The sequence below is a fragment of the Gekko japonicus genome, unplaced genomic scaffold (genome assembly GCF_001447785.1).
Source record: "Gekko japonicus isolate JY-2015 unplaced genomic scaffold, Gekko_japonicus_V1.1 scaffold2040, whole genome shotgun sequence".
NCBI classification, from domain to species: Eukaryota; Metazoa; Chordata; class Lepidosauria; order Squamata; family Gekkonidae; genus Gekko; species Gekko japonicus.
The window spans coordinates 202,360-221,384 of record NW_015164252.1 but is presented as its reverse complement, the minus strand read 5'-3'; the positions used below and the strand labels follow the sequence as shown (position 1 = coordinate 221,384).

Here is a 19,025-nt window from a genome sequence, read left to right as displayed (position 1 = left end):
GAAAAAGAGCTAGGGGAACTCATTAGCATAACTCATTAGCATATGCCACACCCCCTGACATCACCGGAAGTGTGTCATAAGGCCACACACCCTGACATCAACAGAGGTGTGTCATAAGGCCACACACCCTGCCCCCAACGGTCCCGGCCGCCGCCGCTGGCCTTGCAGCTCCACTGCCGAGCCCCATGAGGGGGCCGGCGGTGGACCTGCAAGGCTGGCAGGAGTGCCAGGAAGCCCCACGAAGACCCTCCCTGGCCCCAGGCAGGCAGGGGTGGGGAGAGGCAGGGAGGAAGCAACTTACACTCCCTCTTCTCCTGCCTCCTCCTGGCTGAATGAGGGCCGGAAGCGGGGTGGCCGGAAGCAGGGGGCGGGGCTTCGTCATGTGCCCCGCCCCTCTGTACCTCACCCGGGAGAACTGCGTTCCCCCGCATTCCCCCCCGAAATGACCTCTAGTATGTGTGGTAAAATTATCTTCTGTCCTGGCTTAGAGTGCTTTGAAACATGAAGCTTCCATTTTTGTGTTTGCTGATAACTATTGATAGGCCAGCTTTCCATGAATATTCCAAGTAATTTTTCCTTTTACAAAGCCATCTGAATACGTGCTGACGGGACCACGCGACTCACCTCTCAGCGATACAGGTTTATTCACTTAATTTATACACTGCTGAGTTTATTTACTTAATTTATACCCACGCGACTCAACATTTCAAAAGACGTGGAAAAAACTGTATGATTGGTACAGTATAAATGCATAGCTTAAAGTAATGAAATCCTTGGTATTATTAATCTCTTTTAGTGAAATAGAAACTATGGTAAAAAGATAAGAGTATACAGAAACTTAAGCAAACTTATAGAAATTCTTTAAATATGGTAATAGAGTTATAAGAAAATATACTGATCTTTTTGTATGTTTTATGTGTGTAAGTGGATGTTTGTTATGTTGTACGTTTGTTTGTTGGTGTATAATATGAAAAACAATAAAAGTGTACCTTATGGGTACTTAAAAAAAAATTATACCCTGCTGTACTTCCCAGAGGGGCCCCCGATTGGCTTAAATTGTTCCCCTCTCTATTCTGTCCTTTCAACAATTCTCTGAGATAGGGTCGGCTGAGGGGTATATGACTAACCCGAGGTCATCGAGAGAGCTTCCATGGCCGAGTCGGGATTCTAACGTGGGTCCCCGAGAGCCTAGTCCAACACTAACCGTTATACAACGCTTAGGCTTTTCCTCCCTTGGGAGGTTTTGAAAAGAGAAGAAAGTAGGGAGAGAATCTGGAAATGTATATAGTGGTTAAAAACTCTGACCACATTTTAAAGCTGCCAGGAAGTCAGGTTTACTGATCCTATTCCGAAGTAAATATATCAGCTCTCTCCCTGTGTTTGTATTTATTTGTATGTATGTATGTGCTTAAACGAAACTGCAGGTGTCAATGGATATTTATGAGGCAAACCCAATATTCTAACAGTTAGAGCAATGAAATACATCCTGTGCTGGGAGCCAGCAGAAGCGCGTGGGAATGTTAATGCCTGCAGAATGTTAACACCTTGTAGTCGGAAAAACACGGCGTCCATTGGAGTTCAGGGACGGGCTGGTGATGTCAGCTTCTAAATGCTCGATGTAACACGTTAAGGAAAGAATGCTGGCTCCTCAGTCACTTAAAAATAACCTGGGTTTTTCTATATAAGCGTTATTTGATCATCACTTTACAATTCGCTGCTCCAAAACGTAGCAGGTCTTTTCTCCCCAGAAGTTGGCTCCTTCTTCAGATCAGCATCTAAGAAGGACCTGGAAGCAATAGCACTTCAGGCTCTGGGCCATACACAACTTCCCTTTTTATCCTTAAGATATTGCTACACTACAGGCATGTTATCAGTTGGCAGATACCTGTTGTGTCTTTATCCAAAGAATTCTGGGAAGTGTAGTTTGGTTAGCTGCTGGAAAGTTGCCTTTTATTAGGCCCCCACCCATTATAATTCCCAAAGTTTTCTGAGGAAGGAAATGACCATGAAACCTATTCATGTCAATGCAATATATAATCCCCAGCATAGCATTGGCCTTTTTTTATTGCAGTCACACACTGTCTCGACATTTTCAGTGAGTTATCTACTACAACTCCAAGATCTCTCTCTTGATCAGTCTCTGCCAGTTCAGACCCCATCAATGTGTATTTATATTTAGGATTTTTGGCTCCAATGTGCATCACCTTGCACTTGGCCACATTGAACCCCATTTGCCATGTTGACGTCCACTTGCCCATCCTTGACTGATCCCTTTGGAGTGCCTCACAATCCTCCGTGGTTTTCACCACCCTGAACAACTTCGTATCATCCGCAAATTTAGCCACTTCACTGCTTACTCCCAACTACAAATCATTAATGAATAAGTTAAAAAGCAGTGGACCAAGTACTGATCCCTGCGGTACCCCACTGTTTACCACCCTCCACTGAGAAAATTGTCCATTTATACTCACTCTCTGTTTTCTATGAATTAGCCAGTTTTTGATCCATATGGCAGAATTCCCTGAGAAGATTTCTTTGGGAGGGGAAAAAATCTAGGATAAGTCAAAATATGCTTTACAGACCATCACGTTTAGGAGGTCTTGATCTACCTTCACTAAGATGTTACTACCAAGCAACGGTATTGTCTGAAGTAATTCAGATGTTACAAACAAGTCACCAGACACCTTGGATGCAAACTGAAGAGTCTTATACTACACCTTTTAACCTACAAGAAGTTTTTTGGATAAAGCCAAACCTTAGACCAAAAAACATTAAAAATAACATCCTATTAAATTCAGCAATCAAGTTATGGGATCAAAAAAAGAGGCTTCTTCCAAACGGGATCTCTCAACTCTCACCATATACGCATCAAAGCTGGTTTCCTCCTGGAATGAAAGAGAATGAGTTCATGGTCTGGACAAAAGGACACATAAACTGGCTTTCCTCCCAAGGACCAGGCGTCTTTTAATTTAGTATCTCTCTCTTAGACCCCCCTCCCAAACATTTAGAAAGATCTGTTTGTTCAAACCATACAGTCTTGTCTTCTGAAATATACTTGACCATTCCAAGCTACCCCGATGTCTCCTGAGGTAATCACAGGATGCTTGCATAACTCATGTTTTAATTACTATAGCCCTAAGACACTAATTTAGTTCAATTTTATGCCGATACATGTTGGTATTGTTAAGGTTTATGACCCAATGATTTACAAGGCATGATACATCTAAATTCAAATTGGATGTATTGATTGTTTAATTGAGTATGAGGGCATGAATGTAACGTCAAGCCATCGCACGAACTGTGGTAATATGACTGAGAGGACAACTCAATCTAATAAGAAATCTGGATCAGGAGATTCCATCTCTTTCTTGAATGGAAGCAAAGGCTTCGTTTTAAGATATAGAGTCAGACAGACAGACAGACAAAAGACAGACAGAGAGATATAATTTCAAATAATGGCTGGCATAAATCACTCAGATACTAATACCGCCTTTTAATGTTTCAACATACGGTAAGAAGTGAAGAGTGTATATTATATATAACATGGAGTTCACTGCCACAGGAGGTGGTGGCGGCTACAAGCATGGATGGCTTCAAGAGGGAATCAGATAAACATATGGAGCAGAGGTCCATCAGTGGCTATTAGCCACAAGGTATAGATAGGGACTCTGGGGCAAGTGATGCTCTGTCTTCCTGGTGCTTGGGGGGGCAGCAACAGTGGGAGGGCTTCTAGTGTTCTGGCTCCATTGGTGGACCTCCTGATGGCACTGGTAATTTTGGCCACTGTGTGACAGAGTGTTGGACTGGATGGGCCATTGGCCTGATCCAACATTGAGTTCTCTTATGTTCTCTTATGTTCTTATGCTGTTGAGTTGCAGCTGACTCATGGCAACCGCATGAGTGGGTCATTCCAGGCAAGAGACAAGCCGAGCTGGTTTGCCATTGCCTTCCTCAACATAACAACTCCAATCTTTCTTGGTGGTCTCCCATCCAAGTATTGACTGTGGGCACTGCTCCCTCTAAGCTGTGGAGTCTTGTGAGCAAAAATTCTGCTTTGTGAGCTACTGGCATTAAGGTTGTAAGCAAGCGATTTGGCTACTGCATAAATTAGTTTGCCCTGGAGCCATCCGTCCTGAGCCAAGGCAAAAATGTGCGAGCCGAGGCTTAACAACTGAGCTAGGTCACACTAACTCAGCTTCGAGGGAACATTGTGGGGGACCCTGCTTAGCGCTCAAGTTCTGACGAGCCTGAGCAAAATTGGGCTGTATGGGCTGCTAATATATAATATAATGTAAAGTGCCATCGAGTCGCCGCTGATTTATGGCGACCCCAGCAAGGGGCTTTCGAGGCAGGTGAGAAGCAGAGGTGGCTTGCCCTTGCCTTCCTCTGCAGTCTTCCTTGGTGGTCTCCAGGGGTCATTTTGTAGAAAAAGAGGTGCAGGAGCTCATTAGCATAACTCATTAGTATAACCTATTTGCATATGCCACACCCCCTGACATCACCGAAAGTGTGTCAGAAGGCAACACCCACCACTCAGGCTCCACTGGACTGTTCTGGATTGCTAGCTATTGGGGGGGGGGAATGTGCAGATCTGCCCTCACAGAGGAGGGAGAGCTTGTACCTGAATAAAACTTGGTCTTAATGGTGTCACTGGACTGTTTTGGACTGGGGGGCTGGGGGGGGGGCTCTGCAGCTTACCTGGCTGCTTCTTGCTCTGACTGAGGGCTGCTGGGAGCAGGGGGTGGGGCTTGTTGCATGTGCCCGCCCCCTGGGCTCTTTACTGCCGGAGCTCCGCTCCTGTGCGCTCCTGCAGGAAATGACCCCTGGTGGTCTCCCTTCCAAGTGCCGACCCTTCTTAGCTTCCGAGGTCAGACTGTACCATGCCGCCTTTCCAATATACGTTGTACGCTGTATTATTTATTCAGTGTAACTGTCATTGAATTTTGTTAGAAGTAATGTTGAAAAAGAGATCTCAGCTGGGTCCAGTTTTAATCAAAGGATCCTCTAGTTGCTTCACTGTGTTCCTGCCTTCAACTCTGTTCTATAGAATTTTTAAATGGTAAATGTCAGGTATAGTGTATCATTTATCAAGGACTGTGAATCCAAAAAGGACTGAAGTGAATACCAGATATTAGGCCCTGAATCTGAAATGTCACGCAGCAAGTTTCATATGCATGTGGCACTAGAATCCAAGGAAGTGGATTCTGGGTAACATGTGGGTTAAGTAATAAACGTTAGCGCTAGAAGTTGCTGTGGTTTTGTATGCTGACTTTTAATGGGCCTCTTGCATCCATGCATTCTAGAGCTGCACACCTTGTCACATTCTATTACCTACCCATGCAACTTGTTCTTTACTGTGCTGGCGTGGAATCTTTTGCAGTTACATCAGTGGTGATACAGCATCCTTGACCTTCAGAGTTAATTAGCACTTTCAGTGTGTTTCCCGACATTCTGTTTTTTTCCTGAGAGGTTCGGGAAAAGATTGCCTCACCAATGTCCGTTCTCATTTAATGGGTCTTGTTTACAAGTCTGTCGATTTGGAGAGAGAAGAAATAGCGGAGGATGCACACTGCATGTTGCCATGAATGAACATCTCACACCCCTCTCTGTTTACCTACTTCGACTGAACGTGGAGCCTGCTAAATTGTATGCAGACAGGGGAGATCCCATAGCTTAGTCACAGAGCATTCATTAAAAAGATTTTTGTATCCCCTCCCTTTCCACCGTATGTGGCTTTCAAGACAGCTTACAAAATCCATAAAGCAATGGCAGTTAGCAGAATGACAACAGCAGATGAGAGAACAACCGTAACTATTAATAACAGTTAAAACAAATCGGTGCTCAGTGGCCATAAGGGCTCCAGCAGAAAAATGTTGCAGCCATGGAGTACCGAACAATAATGCAAGGGAGTGTTTAACATTTGGAAGGCTCCGTGGGGTCAGAACTGACTTTACCATGGGTCTGAAAGGTAACATTGAAGGTGTCGGGGGACACATCTAGGGAAGGAGTTCCACAGTTGTGGTGGCACCACAGAGAAGTCCCTGACTTTGATCTGACCTTCAGAGACACTTGGAGAACAACCTCTGTTAAAAGTCTTAACTGGCAGGTTGGTTCATAAGGGAGACATTTCATATGCATGAGTGGTCCCGGGCTCAGTCATTGGCATCCACAGTTTGTTTTTATCGATTTATTTATCTAAAGTATTTATTAGCCACCTTTCTTCTTTACGGAGCTCAAAGCAGTCTGCAGTATTAATAAAATGTATGAAATAGATGACATTTTTAAAAAACCCAAAATTTAGAATCATGGTTCGTGTGTGTTTTAAGTGCCATCAAGTTGCACCCAACTTACGGAGAACCCAGCAAGGGGCTTTCGAGGCAAATGAGAAGCAGAGGTGGGTTGCCATTGCCTTCCTCTGCAGAGTCTTCCATGGTGGTCTCCCAAGTACTGACCCTGCTTAGCTTCTGAGATCTGATGAAATCAAGCTATACCAAGCCTCCTCCTCTAGAATCACAGTTTAAGGCTGCTCGAATCGAATGCTGTCCTAAATAAAACCACATTTTGTTGTTGTTCAGTCGCACAGTCAAGTCCGACTCTTCGCGACCCCATGGACCAGATCACACCAGGCCCTCCTGTCTTCCGCCGTCCTCTGAAGTTTGCTCAATTTCATGTTCATTGCATCTATGACACTGTCTAATCATCTCATCCTTTGCCGTCCCCGTCTTCTTTGACCTTCAATCTTTCCTGCTAAAGATTGAAAGTGAGGGGGCCAGGCACACGTCTCTGGGGCGGTTGTTCCATTATTGTGTACCCACGAAACGAGTTTCTTTGATAGATGAGACAGTCAGGAGGGCCTCAACCTGTGATCTTAATTCCTGGGTGGAAACATAGGTGCAGTTTAAATGGAGGAGTTTTCCTTAAGTCAGTACCCAGGGTTGGCTTTGTGGGGAGGGTGGGGAATAGGATATTTGCCTCCCATTAAGGTTGGCTTGGAAGCTGGCTGCATCCTTGGACTTCAGAAATACAGACAAATTTATATTAAATCCAGAAGAAATGGGGATTTTTTTAGACAGGGTGACACACACCTCTCTAGGGATGCAGATCGATTGCTTAACTTCATTTTGTTTTAGGACAAAAACTTTGTAGGAATGATATAAAAAAGTTTCGAGTAGCAAAGGTGGGCACCCCTCTTGTATGATTCCTCCCACAGAAAAATACGATATCCTGATTTTTCCATCCCCTTTCTTGTTTTCAATTTGCAATTTTCAGGTCAAATTCGAAATTTGTACCAATGTTCACAAATGGCCTGAACAGTTTCAAAGGTAATGGATGTGAAACAGCTTGATCCACTTGAGTGAAGTTCATAAATACCAAGCTGTATTTTTAGTAGTGTTATTCACAATGGTTTGGCCATGTCTTATTCACATGTTATAATGAATGTGTGAAAAACGATGAATGTCACTGAGCGCTGACAATCTCAGATGCGTTCTATGAATGCTTGAAAATAAGACACATACACTGCCCTATTTTTCTGACATACACAAGTGAATGCTGACAATCATATTTAGATGACTGTCAACATTCACTGGAATATCTTTGGATTTTTTTGGACATGTACAGAATTCTGGGATTGTCATCGTTCACATGTGAATGTCAACCGTCACCAGATTTCAGACATTCTCTGTATCATCGATGCTCATCAAAGTCCACAGAACTAGAGGGGAGTTTTGTGCAGTCCTTGACATACTTTATATGCTATTTAAAATCAAACCTCAGATTAAACAAGGACAATTGAATTCCAGTAAGTTTGAACCAAGCATATGTGGAGTCCTATTTGAATATTCATGAGTCGCAACTGAGATATTTGATTTGCTAATCTGAACAGCCCAGCCCCTTTTAGTTCAGTGTTATTGCGTGTATTGCCAGTTTAAGTGTCAAGGTGGAACAGAGCACTTGTCACCTGAACTCCACACAGAAGCCTAGTAAACCAGAGCTGGCCAATCTAGTAGGGTATAGTGTGTTTTTTGTCAGATTATGCCTGTAAATTTCCATGCCATGATTATAATCCACATAATCCTGGGGTGTTGAATGTTTATAGACAATAATAGGTGATTTCTCTACTGAAAAAGTACATTCTGGGTTGAATTGAGCCCTATTTTTCAATCAATTTTTATCTAATTCTCCTCCTGTGCAGGCCCCTAATTTTCTCCATGATCCCCTACATAGTCTTTTTTTGTGGTCTTAAGGGGACCCCCTCCTCCCCTTTTCAACAGTGGAAATACTGGCTGGATCCAACACATTACCTTTCCTAAAATCTCTTTTATGGCCTTTTCCAACAGTATTTGAGGAGGATGTGATGTCACTTCCAGATGAAGCTTTAGGAATTTCCCCTAATCTCTATGGTAAAGGCTGTAGAAATTGGAAAGTCCTAGAGCGTCATAATAGAGTACATGTTCCAGCTATTGTTTCTCCTGATCCTCAGTTTCTCAAGGGTAGGGAATTGGGGCTACGGACAGAGGTCTACCTACCACAGGGAGACAAATGGCAAGCCTATCCTTAGCATTCAGCAGATTTTTATCCAAGATGTTTGCCCTCACATTTCTGCCATTTGCATTAGTCTTCAAGAACTGGTTTTTCTCCCCTGGTCATCTTCTCTGGTCTCTTCAGTATACCTTCGTGAAATCAGCCTCCTGCGTTTCTCAGCTGTTGACAGGATCGGATTCACTAAACCTGGGATCCAAAAGCTCAGATCTGTCCACAGATATTTTTGAGTATCCCCCCCCTCCCGAACACCTGGAACATATCACAAAGCCATTTGGAAAGTGTATGGTTTCACTGGTGCCACCACGTATAAAACAGCGATTCTCAGACTTTGTGTCAAGACCCAAAAGTGGGTTGCAGCTTTCACATAGGCAGATCATGAGGACCAGAAGGGAGGAATGGGCCGGGAGAACCTCCGGGAGGTTCGATAGCCATTTCGGGTTCACCTCTGGAGAATGTGCAGTATGATTGTGCAATGCAGTCTGTTGCTTAACCGTGCTGTATGTTTATAAACGCTAAACGTGAAAAATAAAATACGAAAGTGTTCAGTATTAACTAATGTGAGATTCTTGCATTTTATGCTGGGGAAGGAGAAAGCAGTGTGGAGTTTTATTTAAAGACCTAGAAATCCACACAGAAGGAGGTGCAAGAAAGGAATCCCACAGCTTTTTGGTGTCTGCCTACACAGGGCTAAGGGTCTCCAGGCTGAGCGAACCTGGAAGTAATCCTTAAAGACTTTTTTTTTTTTGGCCATCAAGTCACAGCCAGTTTATGGTGAACCTGTAGGGTTTGCAAAGCAAGAGACGCTCAGAGGTGGTTGGCCATGGCCTGCCTCTGCATAGCGACCCTGGGCTTCCTTGGTGGTCTCCCATCCAAATACTGACCAGGACTGACCCTGCTTAGCTTCTGAGATCTGATGAGATCGCACAAGCCTGAACTATCCAGGTCAGGGCAATCCTTAAAGACAGAGCAACGCTATACTGTACAATGAGTTCATCCCCTATAAAAGTTTTTGAATACAGTAGGCCAGGGGTGTCGAACTCATTTGTTATAAGGGCCGGATCTGACATAAATGAGGCATTGTTGGGCCGGGCCATGTGTGCCATAAAAGTTAATGCCAGGCAACAGAGATATAAACTTTATAAAGGACACAGGCAAACGCAAAGATTTTTTAAAACTTCAGATAACACGTTTTCAGTGAGCTTGACACTCCTGCTGTAGACCATTCATCAGGCACAAAATGGCAATTTCTCTTACTAAAAAAACCAGAGTAAATTTCAAATCAGTGCTGCTGTGCACCAAGACTCCAGAAGGCAGGTGGTTAGTGAAGTTCTAAGATAGCCATTTACATGCATGTTCAGATGTTGGTTATCTTTGCATCCGATTGTGAGTGTGAGCTGTTGTGGTCAAATGAAAACAATTCCCCTGTATTGTGGCTGTTGCAACCAATGCTCCCTCTAAGCTGTGGAGTCTAGTGAGCAAAAATTCTACATTGTGAGCTACTGGCATTAAAGTTGTGAGTGAGCAATTTGGCTACCGCATAAATGAGTTTGCTCTGGAGCCCTCCTTCCTGAGCTAAGACAAAAATGTGTGAGCTGGAGGCTAAAAAACTGTGAGCTAGCTCACACTAACTCAGCTTAGAGGGAACAATGGAACTTGCAACATGTGCAAGATCCTGCACATTCGGCAGTAGACCAGAGCATCTGCTGTCCCAATCCATATGGGTTCCCATGTGCAGTGTCATCCAGTTATCAGACTGCAAATGCATAAAGCAGATTGGGAGCTCTCCCCCACCCCCCCACCCCCGGGCAGAGAGGGATCCTGTATGTCTTTTCACAAATACATCAGTTCTTTTCTTTTAAAAGAAGAGAATCAGATTCATGTCATATTCTCTCTCGGTGTTGCTGTTCATCAATAAGCAGCCTAAACTATTCAAAATTTAGGGCCATCTTTTCTGAGTAGGAAAGTTGTGCTGAAAGTGCAGCAAGTCTACCAAATGCAAGGTGGTCCCAGCCACGGTCTTGAAAATAATGTCGAAATTATGTTAATTGCATGCGCCTAATCTATGTAAATCAGCTACAGTCCTCCAGCACATGATAGGTGCTCAGTGTGGCCTTTGCTGCAGATCAAGCTGCTCATCTCCTTGATTTTAATCAAGGCCTTCTGCTGGTAATGATGTAAATCATGAATACATTAATCTCTCTACCATCAAAGATGTGTCTAAAGGGAGGTATTGGTCCACTGTGAGAAAACAATATATAACCGTTTTCCTTCCAGTGGGGGGGAATAGTTGAAATGTTCCAGGAAAACAGCTATGTCAGAGCTGTGAGGGAAATCCATGTTAAGAATTGCCTGCTTTCTTCATATAGAGTTCAGAACGGCCATGGCCATTGTGTATGTGTGAACTGAGTATGGGTGGTGGGGCTGGGAGAGGTGACATTCAGCTTTCTCCCTACACCATGTTCCCAGTTGAAATCTCACACTTACACAACACAGTCTCTGCAACGCTGCTGTTATTCCCCATGGGCCAGAAAGCATCCCTGGAACCTGTATGTTTTCCTTGGGGTGGGGGCAAATAGCAGCTTTAGGAAGGTTGTTTAGATTGGGGGAAGGTTGTGGGACCCTGAGATACCTTCCACCCTACTTCTTGGTCTAATTCAGCGGTTCTGCTATGGCTGATTTTCTATTTAAGAAACTCATGGGAGACCTGAACTCTGATGTTCCACATGTTTTATTTATTTATTTAATTCAATTTGTATCCCGCCCTTCCCGCCGAAGTGGGCTCAGGGCAGCTTACATTAAAAGTTAAAATACAATAAAACACAAATTCAATGCATGCGAAACACATCATAAAAATTCATATACATTGCAAGTAACAAGTCACAGATAAATACAGTTAAAGTGCTAGTGGCGGTAACTGTAGGCCATGATGTAGCAAATCTAACAGAATGTATGGCCAGAAGATGTTATAATGTCTACTCGGGTCCTTAGAAAGTTGTGACAAAAACACTGATCGTTGTGACGCCAAAAGTATTTTGTAGGTAAAGGCCTCGTTTTTTGGAGGCTTGAAATTACTTAGCTAAAGAGAATTAGTTGTGTTATTCCACATGTAAGCCATAAAGAGAAATGCCACGGTATCGTTTTGAATCATGCTTACATAGACGATGATTAAACAGGTCCAATAAAAGCTTTCTTTTCATTCTTTGGATACAACTTGACAACAGCAGCTTTCTTTTCATTCTTTGGATACAACTTCACAACAGCACATCAGACCATACTATGTCTCCATAAATTGAAATTGCTTAGTGTCTTATGCTATTTTTTTTGTTTATTCAATGGAAGATCACCAACCTTGAACACATTTTGTGAGAAGAAAGTTTGTTTTATGTAACTCACAAGAATCAGAAAAAATGGGATGTAATATGAAGTATTTTGAAATGTTAATGATGTCTTATCCTGTTAATAAAAAATGTTTTTTTTAAAAAAAGGTATTGTCATTTAGAAACCAGCATGTTAATTTAAACTACCATATCTTCCACCTGAAGGTCTTGCAAATTTATTTATTTATTTATTTGATTTATACACCGTCCTCCCCGTGAATGGGCTCAGGGCGGTTTACATCAGTCTTAATATAATACAATTAAAACACCTTTAAAATAACGATTGAGCTTAGATGAGTAGAAAATAATGTATGGAAAAACCAAAGGTATTTGGATTGTATTCTATCACTCCACTCAGTAATGTGCAATACTTTCCTTTGGCAGTACCTCTTTCTCTGGCAGAGGAGGCTCATCTTCTGAAGGAAGGCTCCTTACACCAGAGGAAGATCCCATATTTGTCTGAGTGCAGTTGTAAAGTCCAACCCAATATGTTCTCATAGTAATAGTTCTCATTGAAAGCACATTTGTAGTATATATTTATTTAAGGTCCTGGTTATCCAGAGATCATTGAATACTGCCACAGGAGGTGGCGGCTACAAGCATGGACAGCTTCAAGAGGGAATTAGATAAGCAGATGGAGCAGAAGTCCATCAGTGGCTATTAGCAACAAGGTATAGATAGGAACTCTCGGTCTGGGGCAAGTGATGCTCTGTTTTCTTGGTGCTTGGGGGGGTCAACAGTGGGAGGGCTTCTAGTGTCCTGGTCCCACTGCTGGACCTCCTGATGGCACCTGGTATTTTTGGCCACTGTGTGACACAGAGTGTTGGACTAGATGGGCCATTGGCCTGATCCAACATTGGCTTCTCTTATGTTCTTATTTAATATAGGGTTTCTGTTAACAAACAATGGACTGTTTAGTGGTTCCCCCAGATGTAGTGGATCGTAGCTGTTATCTAATTGTGTGCCTTTTTACGACATACCTCTTATGATCATCAACGATTAATGGTTTCTTTATATTCTCTCTCTCTAGGGCCGATGCATTAACTTCACCCGAGTGCCGTCTCAGTAAGAGAACACCAAAAGATGGAAAGCCATCACCGTTGGATTATAACCAAAGAAAGACAATGAAGCACTTCTACCAGAATCCTCAGAATACAACCCAGAAGGCTGCGCCATCATTTGGATCCACCATAAACCACTTATTCTGCACCAAGCTGTTACGTCCGCCATTTTCTTCTAAGCTTGTTACCTCATACAGTAGCTGTTCAGTATTATAGGATTTGCAGTGGTCATGTGAAGAAGAACGTCGGCTTTGCGTGCCTTGGTTTTCGTTGATAATCGAGGACAGGAATCACAAGGAAAACGAACCACCAAAGGCGCTCGCTTTTGTTCTCATCCCCTCAGTATTGTAGACAAGCTATATGTACTCGAGCCTTTCTGTGCCTTTACCAGGAGCTGCATTGTTTCTCAGACATGGAGATGGCACTTGTTATTTAAATACGAAAGTATTAGCCACCGGCAGAAGAGCGAAATTCCCACCAGGCTTTGAAAAATGCAAAAGTTCATTGCCTTACAGCGATGTCATATCACTAAATCCTTTTGAGTCCATCCCCACCACCACCACATCGGATTGTGCCTTACGGGAACCCTCTGACTGAAAATCTTGTCACTCTAACACTGAGTAGTGCACACGCTTGACAAAATGTAGACATGGGGCCTCAAGGTATTAGTGGCAAGGCAAGACTTTGCCCTTTAGTTTCCGAAGACACCTTTCTTTCATTATGCACCCAGGACAGGAAGAAAAATTAATAGAGCGTTATTCCACAGGAAGACAGCCTGCAAGCAGAGATCTTGAGCGGAGATGGAGGGACTGATGCTTCAAGGCCTCGGCACTGTGGCTGATACATCCCCCCCCCTTTCTTGCACTCAGCATTTAGTAGCGCATAAAAACGTGATCCTTTATGAACATATTAGTAATTCTAAGATTTATGTATTGTTGTTGTTGTTTTAATATTGAAAAAAAAAGCAGTTGCCACAAAGCTGGTATCTCAGGGTCCGTCTCCTCCCCCGCTCCCAAATCTCCAAGGGCTCTTTGGCGTCACAAGCCAGCAACTCTCTTTGCATGAGAATTTCAAAGTTTAATTAATATAATTAAAGGCAACAGCAAGCAGCAGCCTGTGAAGGTTTTGCTCATCTTTTTTATGCCTTTTGACATTGAATGACCTATTACTGTATGCGCATTACTCAGTTTTCGAGGGGGGCACCACGTCTTGGTGGAGATTCAACTGTGGGGCCAAAGGAGGGGGGGAGCCCCTGAGAGAGCCCTCTTTTCCTCAATTTATAAATTAAATGTACAGGAGTGCCGACCATTGGAAAATGTTGACAAAGTATATATTATAATTTTGGGGGTTGGAAACAGCGTTGTGTCACGTCGGCGGTGCCAAATTATGTTAGCGTGAGTGGAAACACTGTGGGGGAGGAAGGAGGCAGCAGCTGAAGAGAGAGGCTCAAATGATCCAGTCACTTTCGATACTGTACTTCAGATGCAAAATGGATATTCGAGTCGAAACCTGACAAAGTGCGCCTGCTTTGATGGGAACCGGTATAGACAGTGACCAGTGGCTGGGTCAGTGGGATGTCTCTCTGCGAGCAGGAAGGCTTATCAAATGACACTAAAAATAAGTTCAGCAACCATCACGTTTGAGGGGAAAAGGCGAATATTTCACATTCGGTGGGCATGCGTGTGCGCAAGACGGGAAAGAGCGAAGGGATGCGTACTGGTCTAATTATCCCCCCTTTGTGGCTTTTCATTGAAATCGCAAGGGACGTAAGACAATTCCCTTGGTCGGTGGCCAAACGTACGGCTCTTCCCAAACAAGACTGCCATTGTGACGGAGCCTCTTGCTTCCATCACACGTTGGCTTGAGATGATGTCTGTCATCGGTAGTGATGCCAACACTCCTTGTGAGCCCCCGTCTATAAAATCCTTTACCTAAAGGTTCTACAGTCTCTTCCCACTTTTACTAATACCCTTCTTTCCAGAACCGATGCATCATTTCACTGGGTATGCAATCCACTCTGGCTCGCTGGCGTCAACCAATAGACCCACCTTCCCATGTCATCACATGAGTTCCAAGAAGGCATTTCACAGGCTAACTCAGGGGATTTACGCTTGCTGTACAATTATTTAAATTTCTCGGATGCTACGCCATGTATAATGTGTGGGTCTAGCAATGTAAATAAAGTAAGGAAATGTGACACACTTTCTGCAAGCTCTAGCAGGAGTAGGATTCTGCCTCCGTAATCAGACCTACCAATCTTTTAGACAAGGCAATCGTTCATTAAATGCACAAACGGACATTGTACACACACAGTCTCTCTCTCTCTACAAGCAAAATTTATTTTATTAACTGCGAAACTCCTGGTGAAGTCTGTATGAATTTCTACTTCCTCATCTCACATTGAAAACTAAACCATGTCCATTTTCACTATGTGTTGACCTTGATAAATGGTACTTCAGATTAGGGTCAAAGCCCTTGAAACACTCTGTATGGAATCTGAAATAAATTTAAATATACCACATGCAAAGAAATGTTTTGGTTGAATTGAAAAATTCAGGAAATAATCTCTTTAATATCCCTACCAGATAGCACATATGAAGCCACCCCCTTTTTAAAAAGACATAGCTACTTTGAGAGGGGGGGCACCTTGAAACCTCTGCGTCGGAGGAGACTCCAGAAAGGAATATTTAAGGTAAAGGTGTTGCTAATATATTTGGGGCATTTAAAGAAGGTACTCTTTTAAACAAATCATAGAGTTTCAGCTTTTCGGTTTCCTAGAAATGAAACCGCAACATGGTTCTTTATCACAAGAGGTCCTTTTTGCAGAACAACAACAGAGAATTCTCGAATTTTACTGTTTCTCCCGTTTTATTATTATATTATTTTATTACAACCTTTTCATTTGCAATATAAATCTTAAGTGGTACATAATATCCTGACGACATACATTTAAATATTGATAGAAATACGTGGACTTGAAGACCTGTTTTCAAGAGACCTTGATTTCAATAAGAGTGCATGGCTGTTTATTGAATTCACGTACAGTGGGTTTTGGTACAAATGATCCCAAACATTAATAAAATCTATTAAAAACATTAAAGCAATACCTTTAAAATTGCAGCAGCCAGCCATATAAATATCTGACTCTGTTTTCATGGTACGTGCGACCAACTGATAATATTATTGTGGTAAGAGAAAAGTGGGTGGAGTCCCATAGAATCAAAAGGTCACGTGGGAAGGACTGAGAAAATACACACTTTTATTTCAACATGTTTCTAAAGTGCAGAAAATGGCACTGGAAATGACAGGATTCCTAGTGGTGCCAGAAGGTGTGTTACCCTTTCCACATGAATTATTTTTGATCTGGGTTTGTGTATGTGCGAGAGAGAGAGAGAGCCCTGAATAATGTGGCTAAACAGCAGACTGTTTGCATTTGTCTTTTTCCTGAAATTACAAATTTTCCTGTGTCAGGGAATATTGTTCATTATCTATGGAAGTTATTTAAACACAAAAGGAACCCCACCTTAAAAAAAGTAAATATATTAGCCATAATGGGTATCAGTTCCTAAAATCTTGTTAAAACTAATAAACTATCTGCATGTGTAACTGTGTTCCAAACCCTAAATTGTGTTCTGTCAGCATTTTTGCATCACACTGAAATCTTGGATAAAATCTGCATGTGTAACTGTGTTCCAAACCCTGAATTGTGTTCTGTCAGCATTTTTGCATCGCACTGACATTGGTCCACTTGCTTCTTTACCTTCCCCCAAAATATTATTTTTGCTTATCGGTCCCCACCACCACCACCACCAATAGTCAAACCAGCTTATTAAAATTCATCAACACCTTTTTGTTTTCCAGTCCTTGACTGATACGATCGGTATTTTGAGAGGAGCAGATTTCAAGATCATTTCGCTTGTATGATGTTTGCATATTATGTATGGATGTAATGCTGCCCTGATTCAAACTGTGGGAATTAAGGTTTATTTTCATTGAATACTTTATGATTTGGTTACAAGAATGGTTGCATTGCAATGCCTATTCTATGTAGTGTGGATATATGAAAACAAGAATGGTTGCATTGCAATGCCTATTCCATGTAGTGTGGATATATATATGAATTACACTTGCCTTGAGTGTTGGGTGTGTGTGTGACAGTATTGGACTTCAAATGTCTTTTACGTTGACACTGCAGCCTCAGACTGAGGTTTCAGGTAACCACTCCAGTGCAAAGCAGCATCTGAAATAAAATACCTTTTAAGGCCAACCAAAACCATGTGCAATGTTTTGAGTTCTCTAGGACCTTCCATCAGGCTGGATGTTAAAGGGGGTGGACAGAAGATTTTTCACACCCTGATCTTAAGGACTTTTGTCTGCATCAGTTGCGTTCCAGATAGCTATGAATAGATAAAGAGGTGCTGAATGGATATAAGAATGCAAGAAGACCCCTGCTGGATCAGACCAGTGGTCCATCTAGTCCAGCATCCTGTCTTATACAGTGCTCAACCAGTTCCTCTAGAGGACCAACAACAGGGCATAGAGGTTGAGGCCTTCCCTGAGAAGAACATAAGAAGAGCCCTGCTGGATCAGACCAGTGGTCCATCTAGTCCAGCATCCTGTCTCCCACAGTGCCCAACCAGTTCTTCTAGAGGACCAACAGCAGGGCATAGAGGCCAAGGCCTTCCCTGATAAGAACATAAGAAGAGCCCTGCTGGATCAGACCAGTGGTCCATCTGGTCCAGCATCTTGTCTCCCACAGTGGCCAACCAGTTCCTCTAGAGGACCAACAACAGGGTATAGAGGTTGAGGCCTTCCCTGCTAAGAACATAAGAAGAGCCCTGCTAGACCAGACCAGTGGTCCATCTGGTCCAGCATCCTGTCTCCCACAGTGCCCAACCAGTTCCTCTGGAGAGCCAACAACAGAGGCTGAGGCCTTCCCCTGGCATTGCGTCCTGGCTCTGGGATTCAGAGGTTTCCTGCCTCTGAATGTGGAAGTTCCCTTTAGTCACCAGGGCTGGTAGCCACTGATATACCCATCCTCCATGAATCTGTCAAATCTCCTTTTAAAGCCATTTGTGCCTGTGGCCATCACTCCATCCTCTGGCAGCGCATTCCACATTTTAATCTCTTGCCATGTATAAAACAGTTGAAACATTTAAGGAAGCGCTACAGTTTGGATCTCATGACTTTTCTCATGCTTCTCTTGGGCGCCTGCAGAGTGGTTCCTCCACTGCAGTGTGCATTCCCGCTGCTACTGGTGCTTCTGCATGTGCAAGATCAGTTTTCTTCAAGGATTCCTTGTGCATGCAAGAAGGGCTAGCAGCAGAGGAATCAAGTGCCACAGTGGAGGAAAGCCTCCACAGCAGTCAAAGAGATGGGCGAGGGGGTCATAGATGCAAGCCTATATTCTGAAATCATTTCTGAGATCGGAAAGGAATGACCTTAACACAAGAAGCCAGCGTACCTTTCGAATAACAAGTGACTGTAATGTGGGCAGTGGGTACAATCCAGCCCATACTGTGGAAATCCCGTTATTTCCGGTGGAGGACATTTTAACATCTTCTTCACTCTCCATTGAAATGCATGGGACTTGACTGTGACCCCCTGGTCTTTATTTTTATTTATTTATTTATTTCACTTTTACCCCGCCCTCTGCACCAGGCGAGCTCAGGGTGGCTTCCAAAAACCGATAAGCAGTATACCTTTTACAGTCATAGAATAAAATACATCATTTAAAAAACGTAGACAAGTCTTTAGCCGGTCTTTAGTTAAAAGCTCTCACAGCCCAGCCTTGTGCTGAAGCAACTACTATGATGTTAACAAGACGAGGATATTAGAGCGGGACATCTCTGGCCTAACTGACTGGAAATGCAAAGGAAATTCTTATGGCCACTGCAGGTTTGTGCAGGTGCCTGGGGCTTAGCACAGTACACAAAAACCTGATGGTTCCCCGTGACCCCGCCCTTCTCAGGACCTTCCCCCGTTTATATTATTGCAGTGGTGGAACGTGGCATCAAGTCACTGCTGACTTATACTTTCCATT

General features: G+C 43.1%; 1 protein-coding gene across 1 annotated transcript in view; it reads left to right on the top strand.

Annotated features, from left to right (window-relative positions):
* LOC107108252 (anthrax toxin receptor 2-like) overlaps positions 1-15,583 on the top strand; it is a gene marked incomplete at its 5' end in the record, with an annotated part of 90,343 nt that extends 74,760 nt beyond the window's left edge. The window contains one exon of the mRNA XM_015408663.1: positions 12,952-15,583. Coding sequence (XP_015264149.1) covers positions 12,952-12,990 — 39 coding nt within the window. The remainder of the gene's footprint in view (positions 1-12,951) is intronic.
* Positions 15,584-19,025: the final 3,442 nt, after the last annotated feature.